This window comes from Geotrypetes seraphini, chromosome 4 (genome assembly GCF_902459505.1).
Source record: "Geotrypetes seraphini chromosome 4, aGeoSer1.1, whole genome shotgun sequence".
Classification (NCBI taxonomy): domain Eukaryota; kingdom Metazoa; phylum Chordata; class Amphibia; order Gymnophiona; family Dermophiidae; genus Geotrypetes; species Geotrypetes seraphini.
In genome coordinates, this window is record NC_047087.1 from 2,874,463 (window position 1) to 2,888,526 (window position 14,064).

General features: G+C 45.0%; 1 protein-coding gene across 2 annotated transcripts in view; it reads right to left on the reverse strand.

The window, feature by feature from the left end:
- The window catches only part of PMFBP1 (polyamine modulated factor 1 binding protein 1), a 561,980-nt gene that overhangs the window by 165,730 nt on the left and 382,186 nt on the right, over positions 1 to 14,064 (reverse strand). For both annotated transcript variants that reach the window (XM_033943674.1, XM_033943673.1), the window contains one exon: positions 12,223 to 12,469. In XM_033943674.1, coding sequence (XP_033799565.1) covers positions 12,223 to 12,469 — 247 coding nt within the window. The remainder of the gene's footprint in view (positions 1 to 12,222; positions 12,470 to 14,064) is intronic.

Here is a 14,064-nt window from a genome sequence, read left to right on the forward strand (position 1 = left end):
TCATGTCCCCCCTCTCCCTGCGTTCTTCTAGAGTGTAGAGCTGCAATCTGTTCAGTCTCTCTTCATACGAGAGACCCTTGAGCCCCGAGATCATCCTAGTGGCCATCCGCTGAACCGACTCGACTCTAATCACGTCTTTACGGTAATGTGGCCTCCAGAATTGCACACAGTACTCCAGATGAGGTCTCACCATGGTCCTGTACAGTGGCATTATGACTTCTGGTTTCCGGCTGACAAAACTTCTATTGATACATCCCATCATTTGTCTTGCCTTGGATGAGGCCTTTTCTACTTGTTTGGCAGCCTTCATGTCTGCACTGATGATTACTCCCAAATCTCGTTCTGCTGAGGTCTTAGCCAATGTTTCTCCATTTAAGGTGTAAGTTCTGCATGGATTTCCGCTACCGAGGTGCATGGCCTTACATTTCTTAGCATTGAATCCCAGCTGCCATGTTGATAACCAGTTTTCCAACGCAAGAAGGTCCTGTGTCATATTATCCTGCAAACAGCCTTCACTTACTATGTTGCATAGTTTGGCGTCATCGGCGAATAATGTTACCTTACCCTGCAGCCCTAGTGTCAAGTCCCTTATGAATATGTTAAAAAGGAGTGGACCCAGGACTGAGCCCTGCGGCACTCCGCTGGTCACTTCCGATGTTTCAGAGAGGGTGCCGTTGACCACCACCCTCTAATGTCTATCACTAAGCCAATCATTGACCCATGCAGTTATTGTTTCACCCAACCCCATCGATTTCATCTTGTTTAGAAGCCTGTGGTGTGGGACGCTGTCAAAAGCCTTGCTGAAATCCAAGTACACTATGTCCAGAGACTCTCCCGAGTCTAGCTTCCCTGTTACCCAATCAAAGAAGCTGATGAGATTGGATTGGCATGACCTACCCTCAGTGAATCCATGCTGATTAGGATCCCTTAGATTCCCTTCATCCAAGATCGTGTCTAATTTACGTTTAATTAGTGTTTCCATGATTTTACACACTATCGATGTGAGACTCACTGGTCTGTAGTTCGCAGCCTCTGCTCTGCAACCCTTTTTGTGCAGAGGAACGACGTTAGCTTTTTTCCAGTCCAGAGGGACTCTCCCCGTATTTAGGGAAAGATTGAAGAGCATGGCCAGAACTGTCCGATACTTAAGCTTCGACTCCCGGGCCACATAAGCAATGACTTCCCCCCGTAAAACAGCCTTTGCTGTCTCCCAATAGAGAATGGGATCATCGCGATGCTGCTGATTATTGTGTTGAAAATCATGCCACCGCTGCACCAAAAACTCCTGAAAGCGAGTATCCCTATATAGATAACACGGAAACCGCCAGGTCCCTCAAGAAAGCGGGGAATCGCCCCAGGTCCACCGAAATCCCAACCAAGTGTGGTCAGAAATTTCAATGGGGCCCATATCCACCCCCAACACCCGGGGAAGTAGTTCGCGGAAAATGAGGATAAAATTGATTCGGGAAAGCGTCCCATGCGCCCTAGATAAATGGGAATAATCCCTCTCTAAGGGGTGTATCACCCGCCAAACATCAAGCAACCCCAAAGTAGATTCCAGGAGCTGGGCACCCGTATAAAGTTTGGCGGCCTCTTTGTCAGTAGAAGCAGAGCGGTCCATCTTAGGATCTGGTACCTCATTGAAGTCCCCGCCCAAAAGCATCAGAAAGTCATCAAATTGCAAGAGTTGATTGCGGAGCCCCCGAAAAAACCTGGCCGAAGGATTGTTAGGAGCATAGAATTGCAGAGCAAAAGGGGCCGATTATCGAGCAACACTAATGCAACTATGTAACGCCCATTAGGGTCGAGGAGCACTCTCCGGGTTTGTATGCGGAGACCCTTACGGATCAAAATAATAACACCTCCCTTTCCCCCAACGGTGGGCGCCTCCAAATGTGAACCCACCCACCAGGTACAGAGCTTAGCATGTTCCGCTGAGGATAAACGAGTCTCCTTTAAAAAGGCTATGGAAGTTTTAGAACGATTCAAACGCTGCAAAATTTTGGAGCGCTTGATAGGGGAATGGATCCCCCCAACATTCCAAGAAGTTAAAGTGTATTCCAGAGTAGTCCAAACAGTAGAAACGTAGAACAAAAATAAGGAACCGTAACAGTACAAGAGGAGCGTCCCAGTCACCACCCCTCCAGTATCAAGAATCCTCCTGCCCCAAGAAGCGAGCCATACCCCTGCCACCAATTCAAACACAGGCCACACAGCCCCCCAACCCTACCCCCACAAAATTCCATAAGGAACCCAACCGCAGGATCCCTGTAACCCTGCAAGACCCCCCCCCTACCCCCAACCACCCTCCTCCCCACCCCTCTACCCCCCCTCCACAGCCAACCCTCTCCCAACCAATACCCAAGAAACCCCGTAAAGGGCATCACTTCCAGGAAACCATGTACACCCCCCACGGGAACAGTGAACAATATCCCCTGGCCCTCAGTCCCCCAAAGCTCACAAAAATACCACAGTAGAAAGCCCAGGAACAGTCGCCCCTAAAAAGAACAAAACCTAGCAGCCAAACCGCCCCATAGCACTCAAACCACCCATCCCCTCACCAATCCTCACAGCCATACCACCAACACTCAACCACACTCACCCAGCTAAGTCCCCAAGGAAAAGAGAACAGGATGGGCCAGGAATAGGCCAAAACAAACGCAGCAAAAGCCCCAAGAAAAGAATACAAACCAAGAGACCCCCGCTCCATACACCCACAGGACAAGCATAAAAATCACCCACCCCATCCACACACACACAAGCCAGGCACACCCTCAGGGTGACCCAGTGCCCCAACTCGGATATATTGAGTAAAAACCAAAGGTCCAAAATCGAACTACAGTCCAGTCATCATGAAATGGGTCTCCTCAGTCCACGACAGCTCCCTGTGCTGGATCCTCAGGCATCATCTCCATCACAAAGCGTTGCGCTGTCTCCAAAGTGTCAAAGTGATGAGCTCTACCCAGATGGGTCAACCGCAAGCGAGCCGGGTATTGCAAAGAAAAAGCAATGTGGCGCTGGATGAGACGGGTGCACAAGGGTGAAAACCGGCGCCGCGTCTGAGAGACCTCTGCGGAGTAGTCCTGAAAGCAAAGAATTGGCCGGTTGTCATACAAGAGCTTCTTGCCTTGCCGCAACGCACGCAGGACCTCCATCTTATGATGATAATTCAGGATACGGCAAATGACCACTCGGGGCCGGTCAGCATTCTCTCTCCGTTGCCCCAAGCGATGCGCCTGCTCCACTCGCAAAGGGCCCGAGGAGGACGGTAAAGATAAAGACCGCACCGATTCGGGCAGTCCAACAAAGCGAAGGTTATTATGGCGGGACCTGTTCTCCAGGTCATCCACCTTGGCTCGCAACGCAGCTAATGATGCAGTTTGGGCTGACTGCTCCTGGGCAAGCCGCTGGACATGATCCTCAGCAGCACTCACTCTCTGCTGAGTCTCCTTGACCTCCGATGTAAGGGAGGCAAAACGCTGATCCAGTGTGTCCAGTTTGTCCAGGATGCACTGTAATTTGTCCCCAAGGGAACTCTCAAGCGCTGCCTGAACCTCCGCCGTAACTGCCGCCACCCAGGGAGAGTGAGGAGCCTCCGGCGACAGGGAGCCACGTGGTCCGCCATCTTAGACTCTGGCGGCTTGCTCTTCTCTTGTTCTTTGCGAACCGTCTTTGAGGCCATCGCGGTGTGATTCGAAGCTCAAAAATCGCGCCACACCACCAGGAAGCACTCCGATATCGGGGGAGGACCGAACCCGGGGTTTAAAGTGCAGGGAAAGTGCCGAACCGCGATTGGGTGCTATGGAGCTGCAGCAGCAAGCTGTCTACAGCGCCATGTTTCCGCCGGAAGTCCTTGTTTTTGTAGTATATTGCTACTTGATTGTCCATGCGAAGGAGGAGGACTTGGGGGGAGAGAAGATGATGGAAGGCTTGAGGGCATAAAACATTGCTCCGAGCTCCAGGAAATTGATGTGAAATTTCCGTTCCCTGGCGGTCCAGAGATCCTGAGTCTGAAGATCGTCCACATGAGCCCCTCAGGCATAAGAGGATGCATTCGTCATGATGACCTTGTGATGAAGGGGCAAGTGAAAAAGGAGACCTCTGGAGAGACTGGAAGAGATCATCCACCATTGAAGCGACTGCAGCAGAGATGAGGTCACAGATATATGTTGTGAGAGACAATCCGTCGCTTGAGACCACTGGGAAGCAAGGGTCCTCTGAGGAGTGCGAAGATGCAGCCTTGCCAGTGGTGTGACATGGACAGTGGAGGCCATGTGGCCTAGAAGAACCATCATGTGTCTGGCAGAGACGGATTGAAGAGGAAGCAGTTGCTGACAAAGACGCAAAAGAGTCTGAAGGCGATCTGGAGGGAGAAATGCTCTCATGAGAGTGGTGTCTAGGATTACCCCAATGAACTGCAGATGTTGAGTCAGAATGAGATGTGATTTGGGGAAGCTGACGTCAAATCTTAGTATCTGAAGAAAAGAAATGGTCTGAGATGTTGCTTGGACCACTTCCTGAGATGAAATAGCTTTGATCAACCAGTCGTCCAGGTAAGGGAAGACTTGAAGGCCATGTGAACAGAGAGATGCGGCTACTACAATGAGGCACTTCGTGAAGACCCTGGGAGAAGATGCCAGGCCGTATGGAAGTACTTTGTAATGACAGTGACTGATTTGGAAACGAAGATATGTTCTGGAAGCTGGATGAATTGGGATATGTGTGTAGGCTTCCTTGAGATCTAGGGAGCATAGCCAGTCATTCTGATTAAGGAAAGGATAAAGCAGGGTGAGGGATAGCATCTTGAATTTCTCCTTGACTAGAAATTTGTTGAGAGCTCTGAGATCCAGGATGGGTTTCAGTTCCCCCATCTTCTTGGGAACTAATTCTGCTGATTGAGGGGAACTTCCTCGATGGCATTCAGCAGAAGAAGGGAGGACTGTACAGGGTTCACAGCAGACTCTCTTGGCGGATGGTCTTGTGGTAGGGTTTGAAAACTGAGAGAGTAACCCTGAAAAATGATGTTGAGGACCCAGAGGTCTGACGTTATGAACTCCCAACGACCTATGAAAAACTGAAGTAATAAAAGCATCATTCATGACCATGAGAAATCTAAGACAAATCTGAAAATTCTTCGACAGGAAACAATTCCTACTTTTGGAACAATCTCTTATACTTGGACTAATAGACTACTGCAACATATTATACCTCCCATGCCCAGTGACTATGATAAACAATTACAAACAATACAAAATACAGCCCTAAGACTCATCTACTCATTGAAAAAATATGACCACACCATACCATGCCTCACATTGGCTCCCAATACAGCATCCCATGACTCACACTGGCTCCCAATACAAGCAAGAGTACACTTCAAATTCTACTGCCTACTATTCAAGGCTATTAATGGAGAAAGCCCAACCTACTGGAACAACCGACTAACTCAATCCTCCTCAACCAGACACAGAAGAACCCACTTACTATTCACACACCCACCATCCAAAAATGTCAAATTAAAAAAATTATATATGACAACCTAATGGCCACCAAAGCAGCTAAACTGGACAGACAAATTCTGCTGTCCTCGACCAGACTATAAAGCGTTCAAGAAAGAAACTAAAACCCTATTCTTCAAAAAAATACATAAAACCGTTCCTATCCAAACCCCACCAACACACTCTATACCCTTAACATACTCTAATTATGCTTCTAATTACCCAACAAACTCTAATATGCTTCTAATTACCCATTTATCACCTTAAGATCTCGACAACTCTTTGGTAATTCTTATGTAACGCTTACGACATCTTTTATGCTATATCACAATTCTTGTAATTCTTATGACATTTCTTAGGCTATGTCACATTTCTTGTAACTCTTATGCTATGTCACAATTCTTGTAACCTCCTGAAAACTCTTATGTAATCCGCCTTGAACCGCAAGGTATTGGCGGAATAGAAATCACCAATGTAATGTAATGTAAGACGTCCTCCGATGGGATGAGGCAAAGGCTGTAAAACGGTGACATTGACTATATTCCAAAGAAACAGGTCAAAAAGGCTGTGTAGATTTTTGAGGTACAGCCTGCTGTTTCTGCTATTGCTGACGTGGTTGTTGCTGCTGTTGTCTCTGTCTCCTGGGTTGAGAAGTTCCTGTAACCCTTACTTTGGTGTTCCTTCTTTATACCAGTTCCTGTAAACCATGCCGATTGTGGAGATGATGCGGTATACAAATTTAAGGTTTAGTTTAGTTTGAGAAGGAGCTGGGATCATAGGTTTTGCAGCAAATCGTCTCTGATAAGAAGGTTGCCTGAAAGGACGAGAAGGTAGAGGCTTCTTCTTAGGCTTTATCAGAGTGTCCTACCTGGTTTCATGGGCCGCTAACTTTTGAGTGGTCATGTCTAAAGAAGCCCCAAAAACTTCATCCCCCCAAAAAAAAGGAGCATTAGCCAACCGATCTTGATGGTTGACATCAAGTTCTGACACCTGAAGCCAGGTAAGGCGCCGCATAGTCACAGACATAGCCGCAGCACGGGAGGTGAGCTCAAAGGTATCATAGAGTGGACCATGTACTTACGAAGTTCAAATAAGTCAGAGATGGAACGTTGAAAGAGAGTCACTTTTCAGTCAGGTAAATATTTTTGAAAAGTGACTAAATGCTTTAAATAAAAAGAAAAATGAAAAGCATAATTGCCAGACCGGTTGGCCAGCACAGCATTTTGAAACAGACTTTTGCCAAAACAGTCCATTGTTTTACCCTCTCTGCCAGGAGGTACTGAGGCATACATGTTAGCTCCCGCAGATTTCTTCGGAGTTGATTCCACCAGGAGGGATTCATAAGGAAGCTGAGATTTATCAAACCCTGGTATGGGAACCACCCTATAAAGCGAATTGAGCTTACGAGGAGCCACAGGGATGGTAAGAGGAGTTTCTAAATTTTTGTCAAAAGTCTTCCTTAACATGTCGTGGAGAGGCAGCTTTACAAAATCCTTGGGCGGCTGGTCATAATCAAAGGCATCTAAAAACTCCTTAGATTTCTTGGAGTTAGCCTCTAGTGGGAGACACTTTATGTCAAGCTAATGGAAAGCCTCGTAGCTAAAGCCCTAACCTTATACCTAGAAAACTACAACTTACTCCACCCCACGCAGTCTGGTTTCAGAACCAACTACAGCACTGAGACCATACTAGAAACACTCATGGACACCGCTAGACAACACCTCAGCACAGGCAAGAAAATGCTAATCATACAACTAGACCTCTCCGCAGCCTTTGACCTGGTAGACCATGACATCCTTTTACAAACACTAGACTCAATAGGAATCACAGGCAAGGTACTATCATGGTTTAAAGCAGGGGTGTCCAACCTGCGGCCCCTTGAAGTATTTTGTGTGGCCCCGGTCAAGGGCAATGCAGTGTTTTCCTCTGCTGCCCCTAGGTGTTTACCATCTTGTCAGCTCCCTCCTCTGTCTTGCTGCAGCATTTGCGCGTTTGTGTGGCCCCAGAAACATTTTTTTCGGCCAGTACGGCCCAGGGAAGCCAAAAGATTGGACACCCCTGGTTTAAAGGATTCCTACAATCCAGAACTTACAGAGTTAAAACAAAGAAAAATCAGAACCATGGTCAACCCCTGCGGAGTACCCCAAGGATCACCTCTGTCTCCTACACTCTTCAACCTATACATTGCTTCCCTCAGCTCCTGCCTAGACAAACAAGGCCTAACCTCCTACATCTATGCAGATGACATCACCATTCTCCTCCCCTTCGACCAACCAGCGCCCTCCATGACAGGCACAATAAATTCAAATTTCAAATTTCTTAGGATTTTATATACCGCCTATCAAGGTTATCTAAGCGGTTTTTACAATCAGGTACTCAAGCATTTTCCCTATCTGTCCCGGTGGGCTCACAATTTATCTAACATACCTGGGGCTGTGGAGGACTGAGTGACTTGCCCAGGGTCACAGGGAGCAGCGCGGGTTTTGAACCCACAACCCCAGGGTGCTGAGGCTGTAGATCCAACCACTGCGCCACACACTCCTCAAAATACACAGAACACTTGAAACAGTAGCAATATGGATGACAGAACACAAACTAAAACTTAACCCTGACAAAACAAACTTCAACCTCCTAGAAAACAGCAAAACTCCAACCTTAACAAAACTAGTAATAAACTCGATCTCATACCCCATACAACCCATGCTAAAACTCCTTGGAGTGCTGATTGACAGAGGCTGTACCATGCAACCACAAATCAACAAAATAATAAAAACATCATTCGCAACTATGAGAAACCTAAGACAAGTTCGAAAATTCTTCGACAGAAAACAGTTCCAACTCTTGGTACAATCTCTAATCCTAGGCCAAACAGTACCTTCGGTGTGGCTCTGCGCTCCGGTGCTGAGAAGGCCGATGTCAAGGCACTCACCGAAATCAGAGCCAAGCATTTCTTGGGTCTCCTCGTGGTTGACAGGACTTGTCTCACTGCCGGTTTGACCAGAGGACCCGAAGGGGTGAGGAAAGGCTTCTTAGCCGGATTACCCACTGGAACATTCGACACCGAAGATTGCTGCATCGACGTCATATGATGCGGTGTCGATTTAGTTGTTGACCCTAACATCCGGGGTACTTGTTCAAAATGATCCTGGTAAGCTTCGTGACAAGCAATCACATCGCTGCTGGGTGGTTGAAAAAGTAGCGGTTGGAAGATTTACTGGACCTTTAGAAGCTGCTTTTTCAACCACCCAGCAGCGATGTGATTACTTGTCACAAAGCTTACTAGGATCGTTTTGAACAAGTACCCCGGATTGCTTTTGAAACATGTACTAGTCGGGTCTCCTGAGGCAGGGATCAAAAAGGAGCCACGTTGGGACCCCACAAACCCTGTTTTTCTAAAAGCTAAGTGCATACATTTTCAATCCACTTATGCAGTGACATTTTGTATGTTTGATACAAGAAAAAGAGAAAATTTATCATCATATTTTGAATTAGTGAAAAACTTCCTAATTTTACTTTGAATTACCTAGTCTTTGAGCGTGATCAAGAAATATTTATGAAATTACAATGACTGGAAGGTGAACTCTTCACACAGGGAAGTTTTTCAGCCTTCCCTTCAGAGTTTCATATCTCTGAGCGTTTTATAGAGTTCACTGATCACCCTCTATAGACAGTTTATTTTGAAGGGTCAGTTCTTTTGCTTATATAGTAACCTTTTTCTGACCTTGGTGTCTCATAATATATATCCCTGAAATTACTTAAGGCAGACATACACTGAGCAGAGAGTTGGAGTAGTCTAGCTTATACTAATACTTAGCTACCGATAATCTTCCATCCGGTGCCTTTTCCTCATTCACCACAGCTTCAGTTCTAGCATTAACAGGAAACTGTCCACAATCTCACATTAGCCATTCTCTTCAATTCTGCTGTTCTGCCGCAACCTACAAACAACTCGTTCCAACAGGCATATCCTGTTTCGCTCCATGCGTCGTCAGGGGACACTCAGAGAACCAGTTCAAACAACAGCTGTTTTGCCATAGCAAAGTGAAAAAAGTGTTTTTTCTAAAGTTCATAGAGGTCCTGTTTGCATAGATTTAGGAGGAGCGGAGTTTTTTCCTTACCTATGATTAAGGTTTGCCTGCTGGATCATGCAACATGAGCTTAACTTTAGCAGAGCACTTTTCTTACTGAGGTCTTTTTGCCACCTCTTTAGAGGAGAGGACAGTTTGTTATTTTTTTTTCTGTGGGTAATTGAAATCACAGAAAAATATTCAGTATATGTGGTAGAAGTAGGAAAATATTAACAAAAATAACACTCTACTTCCTACCACAGATGTGGATCTAACGCTCTATCATTCAAAAAAGTAGAGAAAAAGACCTCAGTGCACTACTAAAATATAGTGCAAGCTACAAAATCCAGCAGGCACACTTCAATCATCAGTCAAAGAAAAACATATAATAGTGTTATAGTAAATTCACAGAACTTTGGGAATTTGTATCAGTCTCTCTTTATCTATATACGGTGCAGGAGAGAAATCCTTCAAATATTCTCCTAGATGCAGAGGATCCAAAGCAATACTCCACCAAATAGCTGAAGCAATACTCCACCAAATAGCACCCCCCAAAATTGTACTTAGCTGTTACTTTCTCACAAACTGGCAGTGTGCCACTGCTCCAGACTCTCCATTGTCCCGCATCAGCCGCTTTAAATGATCAACTCTCCCACATACCATGTTTCGCTCTATGTGTCATCAGGGGAATTGTAGAGAGAATCCAAAGAATACCACCACGGCTGTTCCATTTTGGCAATTTTGTCCTATTTATCTCATAGCATCCTGATGTCACTCACAGCCGTGGTCTGTAGCCAATCAGAGACAGTAGGGAAAAAAGGTACCAATTACAAAAACAAATTACAAACTTGATTAACAGAAAGGCTGTCCACTCAGTAGATAAGTTTAATCTCTTTGGTAGAATAGTCTGCAAATTAAAAATTTACCGTTGCTCCCGTCTTCTTAATTGATTCCTGATGTCACCTCAGCGCTCATTCACGACACATTTGAATGAGGAGAAAACACATCCTTTCTCCTCACAATGCTCTACTAGGAGCTCCATCATTTTTCTAGATGTAACACAATGCTGATGCTCGATCAATCTCATCTTTAGTTGTCTTGAAGTCTATCCTATATATACCATGGACAGATCAATGCATCAATCACATTACCGAGTTACATGAGGTATTGGATTTTAACGGAATACTCTTTTGTGTGTTCACATCATAGAACTCAGAAGTTTCCAGCGTAAGAGAACAAACTGAACAATGGCCACAGCTACTGTGCTTTCCCTGACCAGTCCCTCTTTTGCCCACACTGAAGCGTCTTTTCAGTTAGTGTTTCACTTATAAGAAAAAAGAATTGTGGAATCTTTCAAAGTATTTGTTACAAGAAAAACAACAGAAAGAAGATATTGGCATTTTGTCTTGTGTACTGAACTTTAATAGACATACTCCCAGAGGTGGTAAGAATTATGAAGAAATATTTACACGTCTTCATGGCGCATATTTGATGATTTTATTTCTTTACATTACTTAGAAAAATAATAGTATCCAATTAAAGCAAAACTTAAGTGACTTCATAGCTGGCAAGTTCAGGATCAAAGCTGGATTGGACTTCGATGGCAACTCAGCTGTTGAGAAGGACCAGAGCCGGATAGACTTCGGTGCTTTGTGCTCCAAAATTGCCCGGAAGAGATCGAGATTAAGTAGACCAGTGCTTAATCATGAAGATGTGGCACCTATGTAGAGTCCAAGATTCAACTCTGGCCACTTTACTGAGCAGACTGGATGGACGATGCAGGTTTTTATCTGCCAACATTTACTATGTTATTATGAGTTGGATTTCTTAGAAATATGGTGAAAATTCAGTGTGAAATTATATCATTTTTCTCACCTTCTGAAAATCTGACTTGTATCAAACAAGTTTTGGGTGAAAGTTTTACTTCCAAACTGTGTGTAATACTTTCCAATTATTCACGTGATTTACCACAGTACCAGGGGCTGCTGAAAAGTTCTCAGTCCAACCAACAAAGTTGGGGCAGTTTCCTTCGAGGGTTATACACTTAGTCCAGCGATTTTCCTCCTCTTTTTTAGTTCCATATTTTTCTGACAGAATTAAAAAGTGGAAAATCACTGGACTAAGTGTATAACCCTCAATGGAGACTGCCCCAACTTTGTTGGTTGGACTAAGAACTTTTCTGCGGCCCTGGTATAGTGTGCAGAGTAGCATGTGTTAACTGCTGTGATCTGTTGCACAGAAACAGCCGAATATCAAGAAATGAACAAGTCCAGTATATAGAATTCTCTCATATCCAATGGCTGCTGATACTCATTTATTAACTGTCCAGCACTTTACTGTGTTTTCCGCGTACCTCCCTTAGCTCTGTGTGTTTTGGGGGGTTATTTTTTAGCATGGAAGACAAAAAATGTGGTTCCTTATGTTTGTAGCAGTAACGGGAAGAAACAAGCAAAAGGATGAGCCGTTTCACATCTCCTCAGCAGATAGCTTCATAAGCAAGAAATGAAAATACATGTGTTGTGTGCACTGTCTACCTGAGCTCCTGTGGAAGACCCCTTTTTATATTGTGTGCAAATGCTTGAGCTACATGCTTTAATGCAGTGGCCCCTGAGTGCAAGTGTTAACATTTGTGTGCTGGTGCAGTTTCTGGCTCTTACCTGCTTGCTGATACTGGTTGTGACTCTCTTGCAGATCCATCTTCAGCCGATGGATCTCCTCTCTCAGGGAGTCATTCTCTTTCTCTTTTTGCTCCTTTTCCTTCTGTAGACATTGTACATCCTGTCCAAGGCCCTTAGCCATTGAGATTTGCTTTTGTATTTCAAAATACTTCCCTTTCAGGGAGCTCCGTGCCTGCAGCAAATCCAATTCCGATTTCTTCAGGAGATTCTCTCTCTTCTGGATTGCCTAGAGTCATGAAGGATATAGGTCTCAAAATTATGAACTGACTACAGGCACCCACTAAAGAGAAATACGTGTTTATTTGTTTGCTGTTTCTTGATCCTAAGATGGGTGTTAAAATTGAACGTTTGCTCTGAAATTTTGGAGAGTGTGAAAAGTTAGTGTCTGTGTCTTATGAAAGTGGGCAGGGTAGTCAAGCCCATAAAAAATATCGACACCTCTGTCATATTTTACATCAAAGACGTAATTCTTTGAAAAGAAATGGGGTGTAAATCAAATAATACATAGTGGGAAACAACGGAGACCAGAAAATTAATTATTTACCCCCTAATTAGACTCCCTAATTAAGGAAAAAATAAGAGGAAGTTGATAAATATGAACAAATCAGAAATAAAGATAGTGGCAATGATCAAACTCACTACCAGTAAAAGACTTGATCAAGTGGAGGTTCACTAATCAACTAAAATACAGACATTGAAACCCCTCAAGGAATTACCGTATTTTCACGCATATAACGCGCGCGCTATACACGATTTTACAAACTGAGCGCGCGTTTGCATGAGCGCATTATTCCATTTGTTTTTTACATTGCTGGTTCCCCCCCCGGCGTCTGATTCATCCCCAGCCCCCCCGCACCGTTTGCGGTGGAGAAGCAGCCTACCGTGGGTTCGCGATGCCAGTGAGCCCTGCGCTGCTTCCTCTGCCACGGTCCCGCCCTTCTCTACTGGTAGTAGTGTCATTGGTTTCATAAACAATGCCCGCTTTTCTAAATCCGTTTCGAATAGTATCTGGTGTTATTTTATCCCATGCTGAAGCCACCCACTTGCAGACTTCTGTGAAAGTTGCCCGCTTCAGCCACCCCGTGGGTGTGTACTCGTGCGTGCCGCTCTGCATCCACTCCTCCCACTCCCTTCTAACAAAAGTCTTGAATGGATGATTCACTGCGATGTCAAGTGGCTGCAGCTTACATGTCAGGCCTCCAGGTATCACAGCGATGTGGGCACCAGTAGAATTAATGTAGGCCTGAACATTTTTCTTTGTGGGCAGCCATGGCATCAAAAATTAACAAGGATTTTTTGGAAAAAAAATCTACCCTGTCTTGCCCTAAAGCATTTATCTACCCACAATCTCATTACGTCGCAGTCCATCCATCCCTTCTTCTTGCAGTGCACAACCACACTGGTAGGTAGTTTTTCACGGGGCATAGTGACCCTTTTGAAAATGACCATGGGCTTTAACTTAACCCCGCTAGCTGAGCAACCAAGAACTACTGTAAAACATGTTCTTTCATGCCCAGTTGTGGTGATGGCAACAGATTTAGTACCTGTGGGGGCTACGGTTCTTGTTGCTGGAATGTCGAATGCCATTGGAATTTCATCCATGTTGATGACGTCCTTTGCAGTGATGACAAGTTCAGATATTTCTTTGGCGACAAAGTCACGGAAATCGATCAATTTTTGCTGCCAGTCATACAGAAGTCGCTGGCCAACAGTTGTTCTCATTCGAACCGATAGTCCGTTCCTTTTCATAAATTTCGAGATCCATGTGAAGCCAGCTTTGAAGTTGGGTATTCCTCTTCCATTGGCAAGTAGTTTTGCCTT